Raw genomic sequence first — 22,826 nt, forward strand, 5'->3', positions numbered from 1 at the left:
TCTTTAAACAAAAAAACCCAAAGCAAAAATAGCGCTAGGTGGAAATTTAGTTGGATTTGCAGGTAAATTCTCTCACGGCTCACGCAGCAGGCTTTGTCTCTGGGCCCCCCAGGCGCTGCCGTCCTGATCACACGCCACGACCACACAGGTGCTGAGGAGGAGCTTGGATTTTATTGTGAATCAGAACAACACCAAAAGTCAAAACGTGAACGTTCGCACCCCTCCCCGGGTCGTTGTTTGGGGTTTTTTAATCCCTACAGACACCGCTCACCCCCTCCGGTAAAAAAACGAGGAAAAAGCAGCCGGGGCTGATGAAAGGAGGCCCGCGCCGCACGGGAGCCGAGCCCCGCGCAGGTGGGAACTCCGGCGAGGCGGGAGCGAGGGAGGGGACAAGGGACAAGGGGAGGGATGTCAGTCCGTGCCCGCGCCGGGCCCCGAGCCCTGGGCGGGCCGGGGGAGCTGAGTGGATGGAGGGCGCGTCACTCAGGGCAGGGCGAGGCCGGGGATGGCGGCCCCCGCCCGGCGCGGCGCGGCAGAGCCCCGGCGGCAGCGGCAGCATGCGGGCGGCGGCCGCGGTACGGCGGGCACCACCTGCTCGGCACGGCACGGCTCGGCACGGCAGGGCGGGGGAGAGACAGGGACAGGGAAGGAGGGAGAGAGGGAGGGCTCTCCGCGGGCTGGCCGCGGAGAGAGCTTCATCTGTCTGTTCCTAGGACGCGGTGGGCATCCTCATCCTCTGCCTGGCTTCTGCGGCGGCCGCGCTGGACTTTAAGTACCACCACACCAAGGAGCTGGAGGAGTTCCTGAGGGGGGTGCACGCCGCGTACCCCTCCCTCACCCACCTGCACAGCATCGGCCGGTCGGTGGAAGGTAAGCGCGGTGGGACGAGAGGAGAGACACTTTTTGTTCTAACTAAATCGGGGCAGGTGCGGGTAAAGGTGGCGTTTCGTGGCTGCTTGCTGGCGGCGGGGCTGCTCTAACCAACCTCTGTGAAGTTTCGTGTGCCTCTTGCTTAAGCGTGAATAACACACTCTGGCTGAAGCATCGTACGTGTCATCAGGGTAAAAGTTCTCCCAACACTTACGTTTCTGAGAATTGGAAATGTCCTGAGTGGCAATTTCAGAAGGAGGGCCGTCTTTATGGAGCGTAGAATGTGTGGGATCCCTTTGCCAAGTGCCCGTTCTGGGAAGGACTATAATTAAAGAAGTGTGTTTCCTAACTTGTGATTGTGTTAAAAATACCTCCTGATACAAGGTCCTGTGCTGTAGATGAAGAAGAGGATTTCAGTCTCAAATGTTACAGGAAAATGTGCTGAAATCAGTAATCACCTTTCTGACCTTATATTGATATTTTAATTTATCTCCCTATGATTGGTACTTTCTTACCATATATTTGGGGAGAAGTGGCTAATTTTTCAAAAGACATTTAAAATATTAAAGTCCATATGCAAATAAACACTAATGTACATCTGTTTAATTCTAAGAAAACAAACAAACAAACAAACAAAACCCAAACAAACCCAAACTGCTTTACTAGATTTCAGTTCAAGAAACTAAATCACTCTGATAAGAATTATAAAACTAGATAGAAAATCCATTCTTTAGAAACATCATCTGTTTCTCTAATCCCATTTTGTACCACTGGAAGGAGACGTTTGTAGCGTCTGTTATCAAATCCACGCTTGTGATTAAAAAATAAAAATGTGTATTCTTCTTGATAGATGATCATGAAGACATTTTCATGGCTTCTCACTTGTTTTACCATGTATCTCAAAGTAGAAAAGGAATCTTAAAGTTATTTCAACTGTGTTGGTTTTAGTTTCATCAAAGGCAGAATTAGATTGGATTATGTTATTCATCCATGCAAGAGGTTAGTTCCTGTAAGTACAGTTCCCTCCAGTGCAAACTAGCAATTATTCACATCCTCATTTTCATACCTTTAGAGAACTTAGCTAACATTGTGATGATAGGAAGAGATTATGCCTTTTCTGCCAGAAACTCAGCTGGCTTATCTTTGTGCAGGTAGGCAAAAACCTTTCATCCGACCTGAGAGATTGGAACTTTGGCTTTTATGTATCTAGATACCTGAAAGCTGATAACATGAGGTGTTCAACTTGTCTGAGATCCACCAGCATAAAAACTGGAAAATCATCATCTCTTGGTTGTGATTGAGCAATGCACTGAAACATCATTCAGATTTTGATATATTGCCTTCTGCTTTGCCAAACTCTAAGAATTGTGTGGGCTCTCCTCGTTATTATTCTCAGTGCCACATAAAGCAGAATGGCAGTGAAAAATGTGTAGTGCTCCTCTATTCTCTCAGTTTTCTCTAAAAGTTAAGAGATTTCTACCTTTGTTGAGAAATGAGCCTTCAGAGTCACCTGCAATATGGCAGGGGACGGTACTGAATTAGGGTCTAATTTGGGGGGTTTTTTTGCTCATGCTAAAAGAAAGTTTTATGATAACAGTGGTTATAGAATTTTGGCGAAAATGAAGTTTCAATTTTGGTCCATGGGTTGAAGTTCTGTTCCTCTATTCTCAGTAAAGCAGCTGCAAGCAAGACTGTCTGTGTGTGCACACGCCTGTATGGGTTTACTAGTGTTGTCCTCCTGCCAATTAGCTAAACCATGGTAGCAAAATGTACTTCTTGGTGATAAGAAACAAAAATTAGTTTAAGTACTATAAAACTGAGATCAATGTGATGTAGTAAGTTGATATTCCTGATATGAAAATTCTTGATGATACACAATATCCCATGGATCAAAGTAACACCTATAAAGCCAACAGACATTATTTTACTATTATCATGAATGGCTATTGTTCCCACATTATTTGTTAATCTATGTCCAATTTTATCTAATAATCTAGTATTTTATACTGCCATCTAGACTTGGATTATGAAGAGTGTGGAGTAAAGGCTTGGCTTTTGGTTAGTGTGTGTAGATTCAGAGCTCTGCAAGGATATAAAAATCCAGCTCTTAGAAGTTGTGGAGGGTGATAGGGACCTGTGTATTACCACTTCAGAAAGCAATCGTCTGTAGTTCTTTAAGAGAAGTATCTAAACACTCTTCATGTCAGAGGCCTCACCTGCTTCAGGCAGATCATAAAGTAATTTAGGTCTGGAGGCTATCTAGTCTGAGCTCCTGTTCAAAGCCATGCTCACTTGAAAGTTGATTATGATGCTCAGGGCGCTCTCCGCTCTACTTCTGAATATCTGCAAGGGTGGAGGTTCTGCAGAGTCTCTAGGTGAGTCTCTAGGTACCTGAGCCACCTTGCAGCCCTTCAGCTGCACAGCTGCAACCCAGCCAGCCTGCAGTCTGTACCTGCATGGGATTATTTTCTTGAGTTGATAATCCATACGTGGGGTTCTTTTGTTCCACGTGCAGGATGTTGCATTTATCTTAGTCAAATTTCATGAGTTTGCTGTCAAGAAATTCCTTCAGATTCCCAGGGGCCCTCTGAATGGCAGCTCTGGCCCTGATGAAGGTATTAAACAGCATCAGCCCCAGTACTGACCCTTGAGGAATGCTGCTAATAATCTGCTGCCTCTTGAACCACCAGTTGTTCAGTCCAGTCAGCTTCTGACTTTACTGTAATCTATTCCTCTAATCCATAATCCCATATCCATAATCCCAGTTTGTTTACAAAGACATCATGAGGTTGACTGGACACTGGAACAGGTTGCTCCGGATGCATCCTTAGAGATATTCGACATCTGTCTGAACTCAGTCCTGGGCAGCTGGCTGTAGGTGGCCCTGCTTGAGGAGAGGAGTGGGACCAGGTGACCTCCAGAGGTCCCATGCAATTCCTGAATCAGTGATTCTGTTGAAGGCCTTGCTAAGGTCAAGACTAAAGAAATAGGGTGCTTTGCTCCCTCTCGCTAAGTCAGTCATTTCTGTATAAAACCCAAACAGTCAAGCGTGATTTGTTAGGGATAAATCTGAGGTGAGATTTACATAGTGTGTTTATTTTATGCATGTAGACTGTAATAGCAGTGTGCACAGCAGAATCTGTACCAAGATCCTCAATGGAAAACAAATGGAAAGACTCCCAGTTTGTTTTGTGGTGGTTTATATCTCTATATAGAAATTCCCCCCTGCCAGATTACTAGGAGCACCTCTGCCAAATTACTGAGGACAATATGTTCTAGACTGGCAAAGGCCTGTTCAGTCTCCAGATCTGATTTGGAAGCTATGATATTTAGTTATGTATCTCATCTGCTAAGCTATTATCCTTAAATGAGGAGAGAAAGGAGCTTAAAAGATGTAGCTCATTGGCTGACAAAACTGAGTGTTACCTTTTGGTCTAATTTAGTAGGTATCCTCACATCCCTCAAGATTTGTAGGTAGTTTGGTCTGTGAGAAACTGATAGAGTCTTGGCAGCAGGTAGGCAGAGATGTGTGATGGCCCAGAAAACACCTTAATTCTTTTATATTGTTTCAGGTGTGTTGTTGAATAAAGTTATAAAAGCTTTTTGTCAGGAGTTCAGTTTTCTGATATATCCAATATCCAACCTCAGAACAGAGTGTGCAGTCTGTAATAACAGAGGAACCTGCAGGGCTGCATCAGTCTGGGATGGGAGAATGGGATCTCGTGTAATCAGATTAACCCATCCTGCCTAATGCCACCCCAGTGAGAAACAGACTGACTCTTCAGCAAGCAAATCTTAAGAGTGCATTACCAAAAGGAAAATAGTCAATGTACGTGTATGATCTGTGGCTTTTCATTGTTCAAGCTACAGTTCTGTTGTTATTCTTTGAAAAGAAAATGAGGGTGGTGGGAAGCTGACTTAAGGATTCTAACTGAACTGATGACCTCCTTAGGAGGACAAAACCAGCCAGGTATTGGAAGAATGGAGTAACTTCTGTAGTAGATCCACACTCTAAAAGGCCTTTTCAGATGCACTCTGGATTGAGATAAAGTGATAGCATGCTAATTACAGCTTGGTTTAGATCTAGGTTTTCTGGAGGCCAGTGTGCATTTTTAGAATTCCAGTCAACTTTGGGACAGTTGTAAACATCCTCAGGCCAGATTCTGCTCACTGAGGGAAAGGTTGTGTATGGTTAAAGTACCCCTGTCTTTACTTAAAGTTTCAAAGTTAACTTTATATATGAATATCCTTTTGGCAGATTTTATCACTGGAGAGACAAAAACTAAAAGAAACTGGCCAGATTTTGTTCTGGTTCCACTAGAAATTCTCAGAAATACCTTGCAAAAGACCTGTCTTGAAAGCTTCTTTGGTCGAGAACTACGTGGCTTAGTCATCCAAATCTGATGCTTAGTGAACGCCAGTATTCAGCTGCTCTCTCTGTTGCCCTTGGACGCACACATTCTATCCATTAATCGTAAACACTTTGCTAACTTTGGGGGAAATGTTTTGGTTTTGTTTTTAAGTAGTGAGTCTTGCTTATTAGCATTTTGCCAGCCCTGCTCTGTGAACAGGAGAGGCTGAAATGTGCAGGGGGTGTGTGTATGGTTGCTGTGGGTTTTATAGCTCAGGAGTGCAGGACTCGCCTGTGGCTGTGTGCATGGGTTGTGCTGCGGACTACAGGGAAGGTGTGCTCAGCGGGGCTCCCAGCACGCCAGGTTTCCCAGTGATAAGGGGCCTGTTGGAGCACTTTGTCCCCTTCCTGCCTGCATTCATGTTTTTTTCTCCTTGGAAAACAGGAGGGAATGAGCATGCCCAGCTTTCCATCTGATAAGCAGCTGTGACTTTGGCAGTAGGGCGTGCTAGGGATTGGGACTCAGGTAGTGCTGTATGCAACATGTGCCTGATAATAGAGTCAATAGGAAACCTAGACAATTAACCTGCCCATCATTGCTCACCAGCATCAGTGGAATGTGTGCCCAAGGTGTGCCAGAGGTCAGCTTAGACCTCCTGACCCTTCTGACACTGTGGTGTTGATACCCTCAGGCATTTATGGGTGGCTGATACCTTTAGGCATTTATGGTGAACAGGGGAGTACTGATTTAAGGTTCACTGCGCTTCAGTGAAAATATTTAATAATAAAAGGCCAGGTATTGTATTTGTCTCATCTACACATAAATAGTGTGTGTATGTAGCTGGGAACTAATTTAAAATTATTTATTGTGACACAGTATGGAAGAAGCCTGAGTTACTGCCATCAATAGTAAAGTGCATTTCAAATTTTATTGAATTTACATTACAGACTTTTATATTCTGGATGTTTTTACTTTGTTTAAAGTAGTAGAAAACAAGTTTTACTGCTGGAGAAAACAAAGTTGAAATATGTTACCCATAAAATGTTTGTTTTATTGGGACTTATTATTGGGTTGGCTCAGGAGTTCTGGCATTGCACAAAAGCAGAATGAGAAGGTTTTATACAGCCCACTACTTCCAGGTGAATTTATTGGTGTTACCCATTATTAAAAGCTAGTGCCAGTGTTTTTAAAAGTAGGAAGAAAAATAAAAGGTAACAGAGACAATTCTTTTTGTCTTAAAAATAAACAAATTACCTAGATGAAAAATCCATAGCAAGTGTGTTGTCTATAAAGACTATATTGCAGTTATTTTTTCTGTGGTTACATTATGCGAGGTATATTTATGTAGAGGATTGTTACCTTAGGTTTGGTCCATTTGATTGCTGCAGATGACTTTCCTCCTGTCTCCAGTCCTTGATAATTTCTCTTCTTCCCTTCCCTCCTCCTTATCCCCACGCCACAAATTTCCTTACAGGCTTGTCATGCAAGCATGGTGTGTATAGATGATATAAACATTGAGGTTTTTCAAAGTTTGTTTTTGGAAACAAGAATGAATGAGACATTTTCCACTCTGGGGGCCCCATGATGCAAATAATACTAAAGTTGCTTTGCTCCCATCCAGAATTCCATGTAAAAATGGGCATTCTAAAACTTATTGTGATGGTTAAATTCTTATCCATGCTTGCTCACTTCTGAATTTTTTTGCCTGTTATGGGTCACTTGTTCTTTCATGTCTCTCCTCATAACCATCTTTGTTCTTGCCTTTGACAGTATATGCAGCATATAAATGTATGTTAATAAGATTCTAAGTAAGTTTACATGTTCATTTTACTATTGAAAAAGTGTTTGGGTTCATAGATGGGCTTGATATTACTAACCTTGGAAACTCTATTTGCAGCACATAATGTCCCTCACTGTGATGGGAAGGGGAAATAAAACAGAGAAGGAGTACTGGCTCCTTCATGGTTTATCTAGTGAAAACTAAATCATGACTTTAAAAACAAGAAGTATTAACTTGTATTCTTAAGTTCTTCAGCTCCCAACTGAGCTTTGCTCTAAATCACATGTTTAAATAGAAATCACCATTACTATATTAGCTTTAGATTTTATTTGTCCTAACTGAAGCTAAAAATTCTTTAATGCTGAAATATAGATTCAAATATTATCTGACTGCATTCTCTAGCAGTTTGACTGCTGTGATGAGACACAAGTAGTTTGTGTGCAATCAGTCCTCCAGTAGCCAAGTACTAAGATTTTATCTGATGATAACAGGACTTATCTTTCCTGTCAGTACAACTATGCTTTTTACATGGGTCATTTATTAAAAGCATGTTGTTTGGTCAGTGTCAGATGTTTAAAAGATTGATAAGCTTAGACATTACTCTTGCAGATGCAGTCACTGACTCTGCATTCCTATTGTCTTGCAGTAAAAGTAAAATTATTTGCTTAAGTTTTCTCTTCTTTACACTTGCTGTGAACTGGTCAATCATTTTTGTCCTGCCTTCTATGATCTCTCCTACTTAAATACACTTTCAGAAAATGTTGGAGGAAAGTTTGTTCATTTGTTTTTTTCCTGTGGAACATGCTGCATCAGAGATTTCTGTGCCAGCTTAAAGAAATAAATAAAGTGTGAGGGGAACCTATCCTAGCAACATAGATCAAACATTTCTCGTATATAAACTGTTATCTAGTACTGAAGGTTTAATGTTGTAACTTCAAAATGGAAAGATCTGATCTGTTTAGAAATAGTACACTGTTCACATGAGTAGCATTTATTTAGAATCAGCCTTATGAGAAAAATCTCTGTTCTCCTGCTTCCTCTCTACCTTTAGCTTTGCAGTTGTCTGGTTACAGCATGTATTTGCCAACCTTTTTTTCAGAGCAATAAAAGTCTTAGGGCTGCAGCCATCCTGTTTCCCATCAGCAAGACTTTGCAGCTTTCTGTGTTTGTTTAGAAACAGGCAGAATTGACTACTGGATATTGTAACTCACACCAGTGAAGTTTGCAATGCTCTGGAGCTTGTGTAACACAGAATCAGGAATTGCAGCTGGTGGATGCAGTATCCATAGCCCTGGTGTTGAGGAAGTAAATATGTAAGAGATTTTATGTTTGGGGGTTTTGTTTGTTTTAAAACTAACTAAAATATAGAGCTCAGGGTACTAACAATAGTGCATGATGGACATAAATGAATGTTTTTCCCCCTCACTTGTTGTAGGATTCTGCATTCTGGAGCATTGTGTATACATTTTTACCCCTGTAAATGAAATGTGATCCTAATCACAAGCTTACTTAAAGAAATAAAACTCTCATCTTGTGTCTGAGTTTTACCCAGATGGTCAATTTGTCTGCATTCTCATTTTAGCTTGAGAAGAACTTAGTAACACATCCCACCTACCCCACTTCAGACAATGAGACTTTTTAGTAGAAAAGTGTTTCTGGTGGCTTTCCATTCACTTCCCACAAAAGAAGAAGAGCAGTGTGTCCTGCATCCCTTCTGCCCAGCCTTTCTGCCTAGGACCTCTGGCTGTAGATCCTTGAAGGAACCAGTCTTGCTTATTTTCAGGGCTGCCTAATTAAAGGTTTGCTGTGTGTAGCTATGTCATATTGTGTTCACATAAGTACATGGAGACCTACTTATAATACATTAATTAAATGTTTGCAGGACTTCTTACAGTGAAACATTTGTTCATTAAACAGTTGTTCTGCACGTGGTTTTTGTGTAGAAGAGAGATCTAGATAGTTTTTAGGGCTGGGATTTTTTAAAAATTAAATCTGAATGTGTGTGTGATTTCTAAACTTTTGGAAAGTTCTGCTTTTGGAACTCTTTATTAATTAGAAGATTAATTTTAAGAAGAGGACATAGAAAAAGATAATGCACAGGACTGGCTGTAGATCTCTCCTTCACAGCTAAGAGAATACTCTCCTTGTAAAACTGTTCACTCTCATAAGCTGTGCAGTGGCTCAAATGTGAGAAAGAGGGTAGAGGATGTTTCTAAGCAGATGATTCTGCAGTTTGATATCTAGGATTGACTTGTTGTTATGGGAAAGGTCAGACCATGGCAGTCAGAGTCACTTAATTAAATTACTGTAGCTGCTACGTAACATGCTGAGCTCACAGTGGATTTAGGGCAGTTGAGTTACATTTCCTGTTTGTGCCTTGCCAGCGTGTTCTGCATCCATGGTCTTGCAGTTACCTGGGGCATTTAAACAGAGCTTGAGCACATCTGAAAAAGTAACATTTATCCTAAATTTAAAATAAAAGCAAATTCTGTTCTCAATAAGAAGTGTAGTCCTACTGTATCCATTATTCTGTTTTCCAAAGAGCTGGAGAAAATTAGGGGAATAAGGTAGGCACGGATGCCTTCCCTGCTATGCACTTCAAGCAGGGTGCAGCCAGGATGGTTCTGATGAAGCATTTTTCCTGATTGTGGTGTGCCTAGAGTACAAAACTTGCTTTGATACACAATTGCATTAGGCTGATCTCAAAATCCCAAGAATAAACAAAGGCCATCATAATGTGTTTGTTCAAGAGACTAAGGACCAAATTACTCCACTTATAGATGGTAACACAGCCTGATCCTTGGTTGCTACCTTGTGTCTTGGTTACCTTTCCTGAAAGCCGCTTGCTAGTGTTTCTAGAGACATTTTGTCACCTGGTTTAGGACAGAATCTGGAAACACCTGTTGGACTAATGTAGCTTGTTAACTAAACCAGAAACAGATGATCATGGCAGAGACTGGATTTTTTTTTTTAATTTATCTAGTCTCCATTTTTCCCCCTTTATTGAGTTAAAGGGGTGGGGGGGCTACTCAGTGTCTGGATTTGTAGGAGTCTGCTTGTCAGTGTTGAGATGTGTATGGTTTTGAGCTTCCTATTCTTGAGGCAAGCATAATGTCTGAGATCTGACAGGGATTTTTACGGGATATGCGTAGCAAGTCTCTTGGTGAGGTACTTCAGGAACTCAAATCCTCACAGTGCACCAATAACTTCTCTGCCACGTATGCACCACAACACATAGAGTGCTCCTTCTGTTACCTTCAAGTGGCAGAAATAGTTCTACATCCTCTGCTTCTGGTGGTCAAAATGTAGGCTAAACAAAACTATTGAATCTGGATAAATTGCACTTTAAAACAAATGGCCCCTCTTCCTTATGGCCAGCTTGTGTTACAAGCAATCACTTTATTCATGATTATCCAATGGTACTATTGGTAACATTTATTACTTTCACGCATACAGTAGCTTTTCTGAAAATTATTAGATGCATACCAGTTTCACAGCTTTCTCAGAAAATAAAGTACACCTTTTTAGAACTAGGTTTAAAAACCCCGTGGTGATAGAAACAAGAGTTGGTGAAAAGGGAAAAATAATCTATTTGGTTTCTGGGTGTAAATATGAAACCAGTTACTGTAAATAGTAGAAAAAGCCTGCTCAGACTATTTCTATGTGTCTGTGGTGTTCTCATCTTCTTAGTGAGCAACACTGAATAAGGTTAGTATATCTTAATTTAAAACCAGTATTCCCTCTGGGTTGTTTTTCTTTGGCTTTTACAAATTTATTTTTATTTCTTGATTTTTGTTCAAATAACCTGTAAGCTACTATTGTAGAGACTGTGCTCTGCATTGGCAATTTTTCATGGGTTTTTTGTATAAAGAGTGTGTTCAACTTGATTGTGTGAACTGGAAATGGTACAGTGATGACTCACATGTACATAGGAAAGAAAGGGTTGCTGTTCTCATAAGATCCAAGTGTCCAAAGCAGCTATGGATCCCAATCAACCAAAGACTTAGTTAAACGTTTAGGAAGATAATCAAGCATGTGAACCATTAATTATTTTGACTCCCTTCCCTTCTCAAGTGCTTTGGATACAAATAAACAGTATCTAATGTTTTTTAGAGTCATCTTTTATTCCTTCAGTTCTGTTTATATGGTGCTGACTCCAGTTTAGAGTGACTGGTGTAATCTCTTGGAGTAGATAGGAGCTGATTATAGTGGGAAATTGATATTTCTATTTACTTTTTGGTGAGAGAGAGTGCCTTAAGTCTGTAATAAGGGATCTGTGGAAGAGGCCAGAAGTATTAAATTTAGCAGTGGCCCCCACGTAGTGACTCAGTGGCTGTCAGTGGCTGTAGCCAGTGACAAATAATAAACCTGTAGCCAAATGTTACCTTGGGTGCTTTTGGCTTTTTTTCTGCTTACCTAAACACCATGCTGAATACTGCCAAACATACCTGGTTGATGTATGTGTTTGATCTGTATCTCTTTATTCTTTAAAATACCCTGAAGACTTTCTTATATTTAAAGTGTTCTAGCTCTTCTTGGCAAATCAACTTTGTTCATTACTAATGCCAGTGCTACTATAGGCCAAGTCTTTAGCTAATCCATTCTGTCTCAGTATACCTGAAAGTAAGGAAAAATGCTCACAAAAGAATTTGATGTGCAGTTGTTCTTACAGATGTTTGTCTGATTTCAGCTTCAGGTTTGTAGCTTATTTTGGCAGTGTTTTACTCAGTCTGGATAGATTAAAATCACATATTTGTTCATGTTTGTAAGGCAATACTGCTACATCAGTCATTCTGATTAACCATTTCTGGTTATACAAATAATGTACTGGTACTTCAGTACATTCTCTTGGAATGTGAATCAAGCCATGTGTGGTTTTGGGCAGTCCCCTTGCAGAAGAAAAGTTCCAAAATGGCATTAGATTTTCCAGCTTGAATTGGTAATGACAAATCAGAGTACCTCAGGGCAAGGGTGCTGCTGATGGTAGTTTAGCAAAAGGAATTACTCTTGAAGTCCTTCATTAACTGTGGTAGTGTTTTGCTGGAAGACAATGTTGAGGAGGCTCATCTGTCTGGAGAAGAGAATGCTTAGGGTGGAATCTTGTCACAGAATTCAAGTACTTGAAGAGTGACTATAAAGAGGATGGATCCTCTCTCTTCTCAAGGAGCCACATGGAAAAAAGCAAAGGGCAATGGGTACAAGTTGTGCTATGAGAGGTTTCATCTCAAAAGAAGAAAATTTTATTCAGTGAGAATCATTCACTAGAATTACTTCCCCAGAAAGGAGGTAGAGTCCTCCCCACTGGGGGTTTTAAAGATGCAATTGAACAAAATGCTAAATAATCTTATCTAGGTTTCCTTTCCCGTGTAGGGTTGGCCCAGATGATCTCTTCCTTCTAACCTGGGCTGTTAAATGATTCTGAGATTGGTTCTATGATTTAGTTGCTCTGGGACCTTGCATTCTAATGAGAGTTAATCTCTCTTCTCCTCCTCTCTGTCCTGCACCTTTCTAGGTGGGGGCTGCCTCAACACAGATCAGCATTACTGCAATTCCTACCCATGAAACCAGTGTGCAACTCGTGGCCAACCCAGGAGGACTGTAGTCAGCCTATTGCTATTTCTTGGTCAGAGTGGTCCTCCCTGCAAACTCTTGAATCAGTACTCTAGCCTGACTGCTACTGACAGTGGGTCTGAGCCATTCCCCAGTCATTTCACTTCGTTTCGTAGCCAACTTTCTTTGAAATTATGAGTTCTTCATAAATGAAGCTGTAAAGAACAAAGTGAAGAAAAGCAGAAATAAAATTCAGAACAAAACCAGGGAGCACAATCCAGATTCTAACATCTACAAATTGATTTGATTTCTTTCCCAGTAGATCTGGAGATCAGTTTCAATTCTTCATTTTAATTATCAGTTTTTAGAATATGACACTATGTTGTGAACTGGTGGCAATGCTAGAAAACTTTTTAAAAAGTTAAAAAGACTTCTCATTCTACTAGAAGCTGTGTGGTCTGGCTCTGCTCCAATACAAGTCTTGTTACTTGTCCTGAGACACACAGTTAGAAACACACGTTTGTCTTCATCACTTGAAATATAGTTCACTAATTAGTTGACGTCAGTTTTGGTTTGGCAATTTGGCAGTGAGAAATGGCTTTTCAAAGCATGAGAGGAAGCTTAGCTGTTCCCTTCAGGTACCAAACCAGAGTTATCTAGGCTTTGCTGATTAAAGGAAACCATCCATATGCTGAATCTTTTTACATGCAGTTAATTACAGCTGTATGGAAAGAAATCTTACATCATCCCTCCCAGATACACTATCCAGTACTGCAGGCTGAGCAGACCCAGGAATGTATTTGAATTGTTAATGGAAGGTTTAGTACTTCTTACAAGCTGGAAATGCCAGGAGATAATTGGTATCTCAGTTCATGAGAGTGTTTATTGTGTAGATGGCCCTCACACAAACTCTAAACAGTCTGAACACTAATGCAGGAAAGACCAATTTACATCAGCACTTAATATCAGTCTAAGCTCTTCTTGCGTTTCCCATGAGTGCAATCTACAGTGAGAGCAGCAGGAACGAGTACTGCTGATGGCAAGACACTGGAAGTATTTTTTTTTTATTCTGTATCAGAATACACTATTATTTGTAGAAAATCTTAAATGATGGAAACATCTAGAGCACTTTATCTCTTTGCTTGAGTGTTTATGATGAGCTGCATGTTGTAGGTTTGCAGTAGCCACCTTTGTGTTTGCGCTGTGGCAGAAAGGCTGCAGTCACTGCTGTAAGCAGGTGTGTTCCTCCTGGTGCAGAAGCCCACGTGGCAGCTGACACCAAGGAGGGATGTCTGAACTTGCCTTCCAATAGAGGGAATGAGAGCTGGGAAGCAGGCCTTAGAGGGCATAAGGACAAAGAATCACTGGAGCATTCTGGAAGGATTCCTTGGTAATTCATTGCAAGTTGCCCCAGGATACAGCTGTAGAGAGAATGACACATTGCAGGGTTGGAAAGTAAGTTGAGGTTGTTGTCCACACTTGGTTATGAATAACAGTTTTTTCACTACCAGGATTGTTTTCAGTTCCAAACATATGCTACTGCAGCAAGACTTGTCATCTATTTTCACAGAGCTGCAGGATGGTTGAGATTAGAGGGGCTCTGGAGGTTTTGGAAGGGAGAAGGGCTAGGGTGAGATGATTTGTGTGTTCTCTTTCCTTTTTGAAGAATAATGTGATTAAAAGCTAGTGTCTTTGAGTTCTCCACTCTGCATCTTGTCTAGGCTTACAGAAATTAAACTTTTTCTTTTTTTATGAGACAGGGGCTCTACATTCAACAAGGCCAAATAACTAGCTTTCTATCTTACCAAATCAGTTGCCACAAAATTATTTTTAAAAGTATGGATTGCTTGCTCACATTGTCCTTTAATGAAAGAGTCAGTAGCATCATCTTATAACTTTGTGCATGGCATGGTTACAGGAATTGAACACCAATGTCTTCAAGAGCAGCTGTGAAGCCAGGGGATACTGAGATCACTCTTGGTTGAATCTCTCAGCTCTCAGCACTGTCTTGCTGCTTCTTGGTCCTAAGATTCTGATTCTGTTAACTGAGAATTTAGTTTGGCAACCACTGTCTTCAGTTTTACCTCTCTTACAACTGTTTCAGTGCATCATCCGGTGTTTCTTCGTCCACTTCAAGTTTTTCTCCCATTCCCGAAGCCATGACCCTTGTGGTAGAGCTGCTGTGAGCCAGTTGCACAGCTGGAAAAGAAAACAAAAGTGCTGTGGCATGTGCATGACTACAGTGGTCGTGCCTTTGGGAATGGGAAGCTGATACATTCCAGAGTTTGTTTAGTGAAGATTTGATGACCCACAAAGATTTAGGAAATAGGGCTTTTTATAGCACTGCATGTAGCAGTTCCTATGTTCTGTCTGTCCTGCAAGCAGCAGTGGTGGCTGGGCTCCTCTCAGGCAGGTTGTGGGTCCCAACAAGACCTGTGTGGAGCTGGGGGCAGCTACCACACTGCAGGGTCTGGGCATTGGCAATCTTTAGCCTGTCACTGCTATTATCAAGTAACTGGTCCAGTTCCATTGCTGCCATCTACTGAAACTTGAGTTTTCCAGCTCACTGAGCAGACTAGTGGGAAGCACAGATTTGCAGATGAGGTCTGAAATGCCACAGTATCACTAAAAATAATAACAAAAAATCTCCTCTCCTCTCCCCGCTGTTTAAATGTGGACTTCCAAAATGTATGTTTATTTTGGTACTTAAAGTTCAGCTTCTCGTGCAGCTTGAGTGGTCCTAACTAATACTCTCTCTGTAGCTATTAATTCTTTCCCTGCTGATATATTTGAAATATGTCTCTGATACAGCTCTTTCTGGTACCTCCTGTTTTCTGAGTAGTAATGCATGAATATGTTTAGCTTTTTTGTGTTTCCTTTAGTACGAAACCAGATGTACTTTCTTTGTGATAATGAAAATTTCTGTATAAATTTCAGAAAAGCCTTATGATTTAAAATTTGGCGGGGGGAAGAATGGTCTTATTTGCTAAATTTAATTTGAAAAGTGTTTATTACAAAAAAAAAAAAGAGCCTTCTTTTCTAGTTCTGGTTAAATGCTTTAGAGATCGCAGGGTTTATTATGTACTTGGGCAGAAGGCAAAGCATATTTATTCCTATAACTAATATTGCAAATATTCATAGAATAAAAGAACCCCACAGTCTACTTTGATATGTTATATAAAGGACTGAGTGGGCACCAATGAAATACAAGGATTTGTACAATGGCTCTTTTTATTCTTCTAAGGCTTGTATGATTTTACACTTGTTTTAAAAATTTTCTTTTCCCCTTCCCCTCTTAAAGGTAGAGACCTGTGGGTTCTTGTTCTGGGAAGGTTTCCAACCCATCATAAGATTGGCATTCCAGAGTTCAAGTATGTTGCTAATATGCATGGGGATGAGGTACGTTTCCATTTTTGCAATGTCATTTATACCAAATACACTTACCAGAGGTTTGGAGTGAGCTTCTCTCAGGCATGTTCTTTTTATTATTGAGGTATGTCATAACTCAAGGAAGACAAAATATGTGTGTATTTATTGAGGAATTTTCAGAATAAAGTTCCCTTGTTTTGGTGGAAGGGCCTTAGGAGACCTTACATCATGGTGAAGAGTCCAACAATCCTACACTCACGACCTCTCTTAAGTAGAGAGCTTTGTCTTCTCCCCGTGAGTAAACCCAGAGGCTTTAAGTTTCCCAGCAATGAGTCAGATGCAGTAGTTTACTTGTACATTGTTATTGCCTAGGCATGAAATATGACTGATAGAACTCTTCAAATACTTCCTAAGATTAAATAATAATTGCTGTGAAGCATCAAATTATTTATTGTAGGAAGAAATTTTATCTTGGGAACCTTAAGCTAGGAACAGCTAGATTCACCTGAGATAACAAAGAGTACAAAAGAAAAAGCAATGCCAGAACAATAGACTTGCTCTGGGACGAATGCCCACTTATTAATGATCAAGGAGAAATTATGATTATGAGCCTACCTGGTGCACTGCTTGAATCTGAATCAGAAAGAATCAAAGCTTTACTGTTCTCTATAGTACTTTTTTGCTTTCTATTTCTTTTATTCTTTGCCTTTATCTGATTATATTAGTCATCAGCAGGATAAGTTTAAACTGCACAATATGTTTTTATGCAGTCTTTTGTGTGAAGGTTAAATAATGTAACAGGAGTAGCAAGGTGTATATATATATATATGTGCTAGACTGCGAATTCCCAAAACTAAGAAAGATGGGTGTAGTAGAAAGTGTATCCTGTGCAAAGGGTAACGTGTCAGGAGTTATTGCTGTGTGTGAGCACTTGCACGCCTACAGGCACTTGTGACATTATGTGCCAAGAATTTTTCCCCAAGTTAGACTAGTTTCACCTTGTTCAACACTGGCCTTGCTCAAAGTGCTGCTGGGAGTTTGACTGCTTGGGAATTTACCTCTGTGTGGGAGGAAGCTGGTTCATGGTGTCAGGTGGGTACATTTGTTACTGGGTGCCCAAGACAGGGTTTGCAGCTCCTGGAGCACACCTGGTGTGTGTCACCAAGGTATCCAGGAGCTGAGGCTCCATCCCACAGTCCCTGCGGGCTGCTGGAGGGGATTGCAAACCTCTGACTCTAAATCACCCAGCTTTGGTGGGGAGGAGGTGGAGGGCAGGATATGATCTCATCCAGGATGGGCTGGCTTGCAAATCCAATATTGCTGGACTGCAAAAGGCCACACGTACTGAGGGCTCCACAAGGAAGCACCCCTGTCATTATCACTGCCCAACGGGACACACATAAGGAGCTTTGACCATAGAAACACACATTGTTTGCACATCCACAGGGCTGGGAATTGCTGGGAATTGGCAACTCAGATCACTGCCTAGGATCTGAGTTTTTTATTGACTTCATGAGGAAATGAGGCTGGATTTTCTTTTAAAGTCAGACACAGTGCCAGATGGTGTGAGCAGGGTTGATCCTTGCACTGCCTGGCTAAGGCATCCAACATTCCAGTTGTTTGTCAGACCAAGCTCACACCTAGGGAACATTCCAGAAATAGAGCTATTCCTCCTTTTCAGAGCCTCATGATGATTTTTGCTATATGTGGTTTTTGGGTACATACAGGTGAAACAATTAAACATACAAACAGTTGGTGTTTGTGGCTTTTTAAAATCTGATCATAAATGTATTTCAGATGGCAGGAAATGAATTCCTCATATAGAGAAGCATTGGAGAACTTGAATATTTTTTCCCCATAATCTAAGATTCTGCTGGACTAGTGACTGGGGATAGATTCAACTACCCCTACAATATATTAAGCAGATAAGCTTTGCACTAATTACACAACAAGCTTCAACTTGTGTACCAGAGTCTTTCATAAATTGAACTTGTGGGATTATGGCTTCGTTGATCCAGTCAGGCCTTTTGTGCTTCAGTGACATTTTCCACAGAAGATAAAAAATGAGAAGTTCTGTTCTCAAGTGTTGTTTGGTGAAGCCGCCCTTCCAGCCTGCTATGATCACGCATATGACACTTAACTTTGACTCAGCTGGCCCACTGCTCCAAAATCATAAAAGTTGGGGTGGAACCTGCATTACATGTGTGTGGGCTGTTCACACGTGCTGCTGGAAGAAAATCTAGGTTATTTGGAAAGCTGCCCAATAGGGAAGTTCTAATAAAGTAATCTGAGTATGCAATACCATGAGAGGAGTACTTTTTTAAGAACTGAAAAGATTTTTTTAAGTTTATTTTTCTTGATACTCTTAGGACATAACCAGCCAAGATTTAAAAGATTGTCATTTGTGTTCACTGTTGCCAGATAGAGTGAACTTTTGCCCCAGATCCACTGAGAGGCAACAAAAAACTTCTCCCATTCTTTATTTTGCCTGTATGAAGCTGGACACCATTTTTAGCACTACTTTTTATTTAACCTGAGCCAAATGAAAACTGATTTAAGCTAACTTTAATCAAGATGGTGGTAACTGACTGCACATAATGCATAAGCCTGTGAAATGTTGTTAAAGTCTGCAGGGGGAGGGTGAGGGAGAGGTTGCCTGATCTTCTGGGGCAGCTCCCATTCTGAATTAGACAGCAGCCTCTCTTGTCCCAGTCCTGTGCTCTTGAAAGACCTTCTCTTTCTAAGTCAGACACTCCTCCCTGGGGAAGAACTCCCCTGCTTAACATCAACCACAACCAAACCCCCAAAAACTCCTAAGTCATAAATGGAGCAAAACCATCTGGACCCTCTGTGCCAGTGACTGGAGTGCATTCTATGCAACTGAACAAACAAGATCTAATTGGAAAGCTGTTCCTGAGCCATGTGTATCACTGCAGGGAAACCCCTTAAGGAAAAGCACATCTGAACAAGCTGGAAACTTCCTGTGTGTTTCTGCTCTTCCCCTTTCATGTGTCGAGTGTATGGCTTTAACTTTCTGCAGCTGTAGTGTAACTGGGCCACCACAAGATAACTCTTTCAGGATTGAGTGCTGATATCAGTCCTTTTCTTTTAAAGTGTCCACTTCTGATCACTTTATTTTCTCAGTATATAAAATAGCAACAATGCAAATAATATTAAATAATATGATTGTTTATTTATAATAAACAACAATTTATTATAAATAACATAATAATATTAATAATAGAGTAGTAAAATATTATTGAAAATAGTAGTTTTCCTCTTTCACTGTGTGAAACTGAGCCTATAGTGATAGGTCTGGACTAGCCAGTGTGAAAGAATGTGTTTATCTGCTGCCTTATGTTGTGAAATAAGTTAAAGTAACTCTACCCTATTTTTCATGTCATCATAGACATAGTCATATCCACAGTAGGGTTTCCTGAAATATCAGAGCTTAAGTGATTAAGGGCTGGAGTAGATTTATTTGGGATCAATATAATGGAGTCTTAAAAAACCACCAAACAATAAGCTAATGAAGCTTCTACAGAATTTCTTACACTTATTTCTAAAAAATTAATGGAAGCTGCATTTACACTATCAGAATACCACTCTTGAAAAAAGGCTGTTCTTTTATCATCCAATTGCACAAAAAGAATACTGCATGTACTGCACAACTTATAGAAGACTTGCATATACTCCTATAAGGAATCCTAAGTCCATATCCCCGTGTCCCAGTCCTGTGTGATATGTTATGGAAGTGATTTGCAGGGAAACAGCATTTGCTCTAGGAAAAACCCCACTATTTATAAAAAACATTTATTGTATAGTGAACTATTTTCCACCTAGCTTCAGTGTTAGGTGATGTGATGTGAAAAAGGAGAGAAGCACCAGAGATTTCAAAATTCCAAACAATCAAATCTCAATGCTAACAACAGACTTTGGAAAAAGCTGGATGTTGCTGAGGTCTATTTCAGCACATTTTAACACTGCCTTGCTGCAGTTACTTTTTTTCTTATCTTTCTTCACACTCTTCTGAGTGGGAAAAGAAAAAGCTGCCCATGTCTCAGCCAGGTAAATCCTGAAGCTGGTGGAGTTTGACCAGGTGATAACAACTTGTGGCAGTTACTGGTTCAGAAGCATTTCCTTCAGTGATAAACCAGAGAGCTGCACTTCCCTGTCATACATGTGGTATTTCTCAGATGGCCATAGAGATTGCTGCTGCAGAAATGAAGGGATGTGTGCCAAACTTGGCAAAGCAGGCAGTTCAGCACTGGTGTGTTTTAGCCAAGAGGGGCAGCCCCAGTGGGGTGTGTCCCAGCAGTGCATGATAATTAGTGCAGCACAAGTGTTAAAAATAACATCCTGCAAGTGTGGCATTTCAGTGGGAAACCAGGCTGGCCTGCTGCTCACTCTGTGCTTCCTTAGGTGGGGTTGTGCCTGGTATGCTGAGCCTGGCCTGTGGAGCAGCCAGGGCTGGAGCAGGGAGCCAGGCAAGGCTGTGCTGCCCTGGAACAGGTCCTACCTGATGGTTTGGATCTTTCTTTCAACATCATTCAGCTTAAAAACCAGGCCATGTTTAAGGAAAGCATTTTAATAATAAAAATGGGCAGAGTCCATCCACCCGTAGTCCCCTGGTATTAGGTCTCTATCATGTGGTAACAGCACTGCTCTAAACCCAGGGCTGGTGCAGAAAAGTGTTACAGCACAGGTGCAATTGGGCCTAACCTTAATCTCCTGACTGGCTGCTGCTCAGGCTTCCTGAGTAATGCCTGTGGCAGCTGAGCAGGGTGCTGACACAGCCCTGCCAGCAGGCAGAGTCAGGAAGGTTAAAGGATTTGTGTTCAGGAGCAGCAGTTGCTCCTTTTCTACAGCATTGACCCATGTCCTGACACATGCAGACTTCTCCATTCAAGGCTTCCCCTGAGGATCACTGGAAGCCTTTCCTGCTGACTTTCTCCCTTTGGGGCACAGTAGGAAGCTGACATCTGAAAGTGCACAGAGAAACTTAATGTCTAATTGTATCCCTGAGGTGGGAGAAAGGGATTTCCTTTGCTTTTCTCTCACCCTTCCTGGGAAATACAGTGGCACAATCTTCTTTGGCTTCTCATCTCCCTTCGGATACTGCAATGAAAGCTAAATGTTCGTGTCCTCTCAAAGCCCCAGAATACATACATGCTGTCCCCTGCTCTTCTCTCTATCTTCATATTAAACCTGAGGCTGGTGAAGGTGTCTGTCCTTGAATTTACTGTCAGCAGCTACCTTCAGTGTGTCTAGATCCTTTATTTGAAGCTCTAAAATAAAACTAAGTGACTCATAACTCTTATCCAGAGACACTCCTGACCTCTTTAGTAACTGGGTAAAGCTTGACTGAGCAGCAGATGCTTTCCAAGGGCTTGATCAAAACTTGACCTTGAACTTTCCCAGAAACAAAAATTTTCCCTCAGAGACTTCCAGATGTGCTTTCCCAAGCAATGCAGGGTGCTCTGGACCTAAACAAAACCATCCCTGTGTTACCACACCAAAACAGTGGCGATAAGTATATTCTTCTCTCACAGTGCCAACACTCTAATGATAATCTGAACTGCCTGATGTCCTGAGTACAACAACAGCTATACCAGGAATCCTATAAAAGAGTTTGTAAAACACTGTATGTATAAGTAAATCTGGGATTAACTTTTAATTGCAAATAATATAATCTGAAAATCTGGTAGTCTTTCATTCTTTGTAAACATTGTTCTTTTCCACCACATTCTTTTGTTACTTTTATTTTTTCCCGCTTTCTGCTCCTGCTTCTCTACCCTTTCTTTTGGGGCCTTATTTTGGTCAGGCACTGAAGAGCAGTACTGTAGGAGAAGAGCACTTTGCCAGGTTCCCAGGCAGCAGTCCAGTCTTGTCTCTGTGGTAGAGCTATTCTTGCTGATTCTGAGTCTGGTAATTTCATCTCTCATGCCCAGGGCCATGAGTTGGCTGATTTCTCTCCTATCCTGTCCTCTCCTCTCCTTTCTTCCCCCACCCTTATAATGTTCCCAAGATGTCTATCACCCTTTTCAAGAGCTGCCTGTAAAAGACAGGTTCGGTTGCATCCCTTCTTGGATTTCACAGAGTATATTTATCAAACCTGCAGAGCAGTCTGTTTTCACATACTCAGGTACTGGTTTAGATCCTGTTCTGATATACCAGGCTTTGTTCTTGGAGATAAAGTAGAGATAAATTATCGCTGGAACTCATCTACTTGCAAGTCTTGGTTTGTTCCCTTTCCAGACAGAGTTTAGGAACCCTAAAGCACCCTTGAGGCATTGGTCACAGTGCTGTGGAAAGTGCCCCTGGAAAGTAAGGTTCAATGAACACTAGCAGTGGTTTCTGGGGTAGAATAGAATTGTCCTTAACTCTTGACACTATTTTGCCTAAAATCTGATAGACTAAAGGGGCATGTCAGCTTTCATGACTTACACAGACTTATATGAACAGGAATATGTGTTTAGCTGTTTCTCTGTCACTGCCTCTCCTTGATCGAAAGTCTGTATCCAAATGTCTTTCCTTGTCCTTTTCTAAGGATTTTTTTTATTACCCCAATGCACATGCTCATGTCATTAAAATAAAGCAATGTAACAGAAGTATCTATGTGGCCTCTTTGATCTTGTATTAATATTAACTTCCCATAAAAGAGGATCAACCAGAAAAAATCCTGCTCTGTGGCATCCTGGAAAACGTGGCAGACTTGTCCTCCCTTCCTTTTGAAGATCCGCTGCCAAGTGGTGCCACACAGTGCTGGCACTCGTGTGTGGGGTCACAGCTCAGAGCTGGGACCCTGCAGTGGGACTGAGAAAATGCAGAGGAGTGTTCCCAAGCCCACATGATGTTTATCAGCCAACTTTAGTTTCTGTTATAGCTGTTCCTTATCCATGCAA

At 41.3% G+C, this 22,826-nt stretch overlaps 1 protein-coding gene across 2 annotated transcripts in view; it reads left to right on the top strand.

The window, feature by feature from the left end:
- The first annotated feature begins 236 nt into the window (after positions 1 to 236).
- The window catches only part of CPM (carboxypeptidase M), a 28,612-nt gene continuing 6,022 nt past the window's right edge, over positions 237 to 22,826 (top strand). Inside the window, exons 1-3 of one of the 2 annotated variants that reach the window (XM_030960282.1) lie at positions 237 to 354; positions 714 to 870; positions 15,854 to 15,951. In XM_030960282.1, the coding sequence (XP_030816142.1) occupies positions 15,937 to 15,951 (15 nt within the window). In that variant the 5' untranslated portion in view covers positions 237 to 354; positions 714 to 870; positions 15,854 to 15,936. Of the gene's footprint in view, positions 355 to 546; positions 576 to 713; positions 871 to 15,853; positions 15,952 to 22,826 lie in introns of those variants that run through there. The other variant, XM_030960281.1, reaches the window with a different exon arrangement.

Source organism: Camarhynchus parvulus, chromosome 1A (assembly GCF_901933205.1).
Source record: "Camarhynchus parvulus chromosome 1A, STF_HiC, whole genome shotgun sequence".
Taxonomy (NCBI): Eukaryota; Metazoa; Chordata; class Aves; order Passeriformes; family Thraupidae; genus Camarhynchus; species Camarhynchus parvulus.